At 44.1% G+C, this 5357-nt stretch overlaps 1 protein-coding gene across 5 annotated transcripts in view; it reads left to right on the plus strand.

Annotated features, from left to right (window-relative positions):
* Window positions 1–186: 186 nt before the first annotated feature.
* PGAP2 (post-GPI attachment to proteins 2) overlaps window positions 187–5357 on the plus strand; it is a 21072-nt gene continuing 15901 nt past the window's right edge. The window contains exons 1-2 of one of the 5 annotated variants that reach the window (XM_005867138.2): window positions 187–401; window positions 5117–5137. Coding sequence is in view for 1 of the 5 variants with exons in the window: in XM_014540465.1 (XP_014395951.1) it covers window positions 394–401 (8 nt within the window). In the remaining 4 variants the exon portion in view is untranslated. Of the gene's footprint in view, window positions 402–3533; window positions 3605–4949; window positions 4968–5116; window positions 5138–5357 lie in introns of those variants that run through there. The other 4 variants (XM_014540466.1, XM_014540468.1, XM_014540469.1 and 1 more) reach the window with 4 other exon arrangements.

Genomic DNA, 5357 nt, shown 5'->3' on the forward strand with positions numbered 1-5357 from the left:
TCCGGGCGCTCCGCCCTCGCCGCCTGCGCATTGGCAGCCGCCGACGCCACTCGAGGCCCACCCTATGACTCATTGGGCAACGAGGCTTTTGAAACTGAACGTGAGGGCGGTCTTCGGGAGACGGGGCGAGGAGGAAGAGGAGGGACTTAGGGAACGAGGGGGAGGAAAGGGAAGGGATGGTGGGAGGGACTTGGAGTCCCGCCTCTCGCCGCCGCGGTTGGCTGGAAGGGAGTCGTGATGTCACACAAGGCCCCTCGAAGTGGGCTGGTGAGTGGCTACATTGGACGGGGTGTGGGAGAAGAATGGTGACGTCATACAGAGGCTCCGCCCCCTTCCGGAGAGCGGAGAGACCCGGCTGCTGAAGCTCGGGCCAATCAGAGGGAAGGCTACTGGATGGCATGGTAACTATTCTACCCTCACCTTACCCCAGTCTGTGGGCGGTGAAGGGAAGGCTTCCCCTTGGTACCTCCCCTCGCTTCCTGGCCCAACCACGTGCGGAGCTAGAGGACCCCCCCGGGGAGGTCTGTCCGTGTAGCTTGCCTGCAGCTGCTGGGAGGCCTCAAAACCTGGCCTCCTTGTCTCCTGACCCCTACCAGCCCCAGCACAACCTTTCTTTCCCTCTCTGAATCCCTAGAATAGACATGAGCTCAGAGATGCCCTAGGGACTGGCTCAGAATAGGACTTCTTTTCCATTTGTCCTTTAGGAACCCCTGGTTCAAATGTTCCCGCCTTCTCTGGGATCCATTTGCTGATCTGTCAGAAAGTTGGGTTAATGTTTGGGCAGGCCTCTGTCACATTGTATCCTATTACATCCCTGTCTTATGTGCCTGGGCTTTTGGAGGGCAGAGCTGCATTTTCTTCATCTTGGTGTTAAAAAACAAAATTCAACTGAGTAAATCTGAAAATCTAAGTAACTTTATAAAGCGATTCATGAATTGGGCAGCATCCCTCTAGCAACTGGAAGGGCACTCTGAGGGGTTGTACAAAATGGAAGGATTTTATAGGAAGAAGGGCGAGTAAAGGAAGCTATTAGCAAAAGACATCTTTTCTTTGGGGGAGGAGAAGAGGAAGGTTTTTTATTATGTAACTGTTTCTTCCTATGGAGGATGGAGAGGGCCTATGTGACAGATTACCTTACTAGTGCTTGACCAGAAAGTTTCATACCGGTTGATTAAGATTATGTTTCCGGGAGAGGTTGAAAGTACAAATAGATCAGGTATTAAATCTAGGTTTGGTATGGGCTTTAGGCTGAGTGATGCCATTTTGGGCCTATGCTTTTTTCTTTTTTTTCTCTTTAAAATTGGTATTCCTTCCCCCAGGCCTAGCTTGGAGCAGAAGCCTGACATTACAAAGGGAGGGTTGTACAAACTAGATCTCATGACTGAGAGCCCCAAACAAAATAGGGGTTGCTCAGAAAGCCTCTTAGGATTGCCACTCCACCACCATCTCTTCCTGGGGCATCAATGCAAAATTGATTTGAAATGGGCTGTGCCCAAAAGTAAAACAATGGAATTTGCAAAGAACTGGACTGGGCACATGTTTGGCTCTTAGAAGCACTAAGTAAATGTTTATTTCCTTCCTCTTTTACTATAACTTGATAGTGAAGGGTAATGCTTGTAAATAGCATATAATTAGGTTTTTAACTGGAGCATTTAGTTCTTTGCAGTTAATTTATTGGTAGATTCAGTAATTTTATCTAATATTTTATACTTTCTACTTATCCTTCCTGTTCTGTTTCTGTCTCTCCTTTACTAGTATTCTATTATTTTTTGTAGTAATAACTGCCATTTATTGAGGCCCAGCTCTTTGCCAGATCTTTTTAAAAATTGAGATATAATTCACACGAGAAATTATATAACTCATATGTGATTCAAATTTACCCATTTAAAGTGTACTACAATCCAGAGGTTTTTGGTATATTCATAAGGTTGTGCAACTATCACCACTATCTAATTTCAGAACATTCTCATAACCCCAAATAGAAACCCATGCTCTGGCCGGGTAGCTCAGTTGGTTAGAGCATTGTCCAAATATGCTAGAGTTTTAGGTTCTGTCCCTGATCAGGGCACATACAAAAATCAATCAATGAATGCATAAATAAGTGGAACAATAAATCAATATTTCTCTCCCCCTTCCTCTCTCTCTAAAATCCAGATCAATTAGCAGTCATTCTCTCTTTCTTTTTAATTCTCACCAGAGGATATTTTTCCATTGATTTTTAGAGAGAGAGGGAAAGACAGAGAGAAATATTGATGTGAGAGAAACACATCCATTGGTTGCCTTTTGCACACTCCCCAACCTGGGCCTGGGCCAAGGAGGAGCCTGAACCCAGGTACATGTCCTTGACCAGAATCCAACCTTGGACCCTTGGGTCTGCAGGCCAACTGCTCTATCCACTGAGCAAGACCTAGGGCAGCAGTCATTCTCCATCTCTCCCTCCCCCAGCCCCTGGCAACTACTAATCTACTTTGTTTCAATGAATTTGCCTGTTCTGGACATTTCATATAAATGGAGTCATATAATGTGGCCTTTGTGTCTGACTTCTTTTACTAGCAAAATGTTTTTAAGGTTAATTTGTGTTGTAGCATGGATCAGTGTTTCATTTCTTTTCAGGGTCAAATAATATTCCATTTTATAGATATATTTTGTTTATACATTCATGAGTTGAGTGACTTTTGAGTTGTTTCCATTTTGTAGCTACTAAGAATGATACTGCTATGAACATTCATGTACAAGTCATTTATGGACATATGTTTTCAATTCTTTTGTATTTATACTTTTATACCTTGGAGTAAATTGTAGGGTCATATGGTAACTATGTTTAACATTTTGAGGAACTGTCAAACTGTTTTACAAAGTGACTATACCATTTTACCTTCCCACCAGCATTATATGAGGGTTCCAATTTTTCCACATCATTTCTAACACTTGTTATTTTCCTTTTTTAAAAAAATTATAGCCCTAGCCAGTTTGGCTCAGTAGATAGAGCGTTGGCCTGTGGACTGAAGGGTCCTGGGTTCGATTCTGGTCAAGGGCACATGCCTGGGTTGCGGGGCTCAATCCCCGATGGGGGGCATGCAGGAGGCAGCCAATCAATGATTCTCTCTCATCATTGTTGTTTCTATCTCTTTCTTCCTCTCCATTTCTGAAATCAATAAAAATATATTTTAAAAAATTCTAACTATCCTTGGGGGTGTGAAGTATCATCTCATGGTCCTTTTCATGTACATTTCCCTAATAACTAATGATGATGACTATCATTTTATGTGTTTGTTGGCCATTAAAATCTCCTTTCCTGCATTCTTCCGGATTATTTTGTTTTTCCTCCTGTGCCAATTTAGAAATAAAATTATCTTTTTCTATTATTTTATCAGTCTCCTAGAAATTACCACATGAATTTCTAAATTACCAAAGTATCATGCTAATCACTACCTTTACAGGAAGAGTAGAGTTTGCTGAGATGGAGGAAAAGAAGCATTCCAATCCAGATGAACAGGGAGAATAAAGATGTGGGACCAGGAAAGAGCTCAAGACAGGGAACAAGGGCCAGAAGCAGGCATCTGTAGGTTGGAGCTAAACAAAGAGGATGACCCGAAGCCCAAAGGTAGAAAACCTAAATGCAGTTTTTGAAACTAAATGGAAGTGGTCTTTTAGTAAAGTTTTATTAATTGTTCACTTGCCCTGGGACCTTAAAGGAGAAGGTGGGAAGAATTCAAAGTCAAGAAAAGTAGTTTTGAGAATAAGACATCTTTCCTCCAGGAGTGGGGCCGAGATATCTCTGGGTTCCCCACCATTGGCCAACCCAGGGCTTGCCACAGAGCAGGCCTAGACTGAGTGAATGAACAAGAGTGAATGCATGAAATAAGCTCTGGCAAGTTAATAAAAATTGGGGTCTCTGTTTCCCCATTTGCAAAGTGGTGACTTTTTTTCTTTTTACTGCAATACCGGACCGATGCACCACGATGGATGGAGCAAGCTCCTATTCCGTCTTCCTGCTCCAAAAGTCCATGTAATATATTGTCCTTGAGTAGAGGACGTGTCAGATAGTAAATTGATAAGAACAGATACTATACTTGATCTTAGCCAAAAGGCTGAGAAGTGATGCGAAGTGATCTTGCTACCTTGTAGGATATAGTGATTAAAGGATCTCATGTGCCAGTCTAAAATCCGGGTTCAGACATTTACTAGCTGTGTGAGTAGGGAACTTTACCTTCTGTTTTCCATGGATAAAATGAGTATATTAATAGTATCTATCTCATAGAGTTTTTAATGAGGATTAAATATGATAACATAAAAAGCAGAAAAGTGCCTGGGACACAGGGGACTCAAAGTGTGCTAATTATTACTGTGGGGATTAAATGGGGGGAAATGGGGCCCTGGCCGATTGCTCAGTTGGTTAGGGTGTCATCCAGATACATCAAGGTTGTGGGTTAAAACCAGTCAGGGCACACACATACAAGAAGAAGCAATCAATGAATGTATAAATAAGTGGAACAACAAAACTCGATGTATCTCTCTCTCTAAAATCAATTTTTAAAAATTAATGAGTGGGGGAAAATGTGATGGTGGTGTGTAGCTTAGAGGTTCTCCAACCCCTGTCGGTGTTCTGACAAAACAGGCATTGCACTTGCAGGAAGGATTACTGGTCCCTTCATCCTTTTCCCTATTGGGGTAGGATGATATTTGCAAAGGGAGCCAAGAATCTCCCTCAAGTTTCTTTATGGGTCAGTCAGCGTGGGGAGGGAACGCTTGGGGCCGGCCGGTATCTGGTGATCAACCCTTTGATCGTGGGGAGAAACCAGGGCTGGGGCTGGAGATCCTCTGGGCTTTGTCTGTCAGGGCAGGGCGCCCTCTCCTGATCAAAGGCGGGAATAGCTCTGGCCCAGAGTTTCTGGGGTAGGCCTCACTGGATTTCATTACCTGTCAGGTGCCCTTCTCTTTGCTGAAACTCCCCAAATCGGCTCTGGGTAACAAAGTTTGGGGCCAAGGATGGGACAAAACTGGTTTAATGTTTTAGAGGGGTGAGGCTGGATAATTCGGCCGAGAAGGAGAGACTGGGGTCAAGAAATGAGAGAATTCGGGGCTTTGCTGAATTAATCTTCTGTTCTTTCAACAGGTGATGGAACGCAGCGGAGAGGTAAGGTAACTAGGCGGCTTATTCAACGGGTCAAACCCGTTGTACAGGGCTCTTCCGGTTGTCCCCACGCATCCGGAATTAGTGGAACAGATGAGGGCTAGAGAGGCTTGGCTTGAGGGGACACCGGATTAAGGAGAAGAGCCCAGGGCCTGGGTCTGCAGAAGCGGGGAGGAGCCAGCAGAGGATCTGGGCGCAGTTTCCTTCCCAAGTTCCGCCCCAA

This window comes from Myotis brandtii, unplaced genomic scaffold, assembly GCF_000412655.1.
Source record: "Myotis brandtii unplaced genomic scaffold, ASM41265v1 scaffold244, whole genome shotgun sequence".
Lineage (NCBI taxonomy): Eukaryota > Metazoa > Chordata > Mammalia > Chiroptera > Vespertilionidae > Myotis > Myotis brandtii.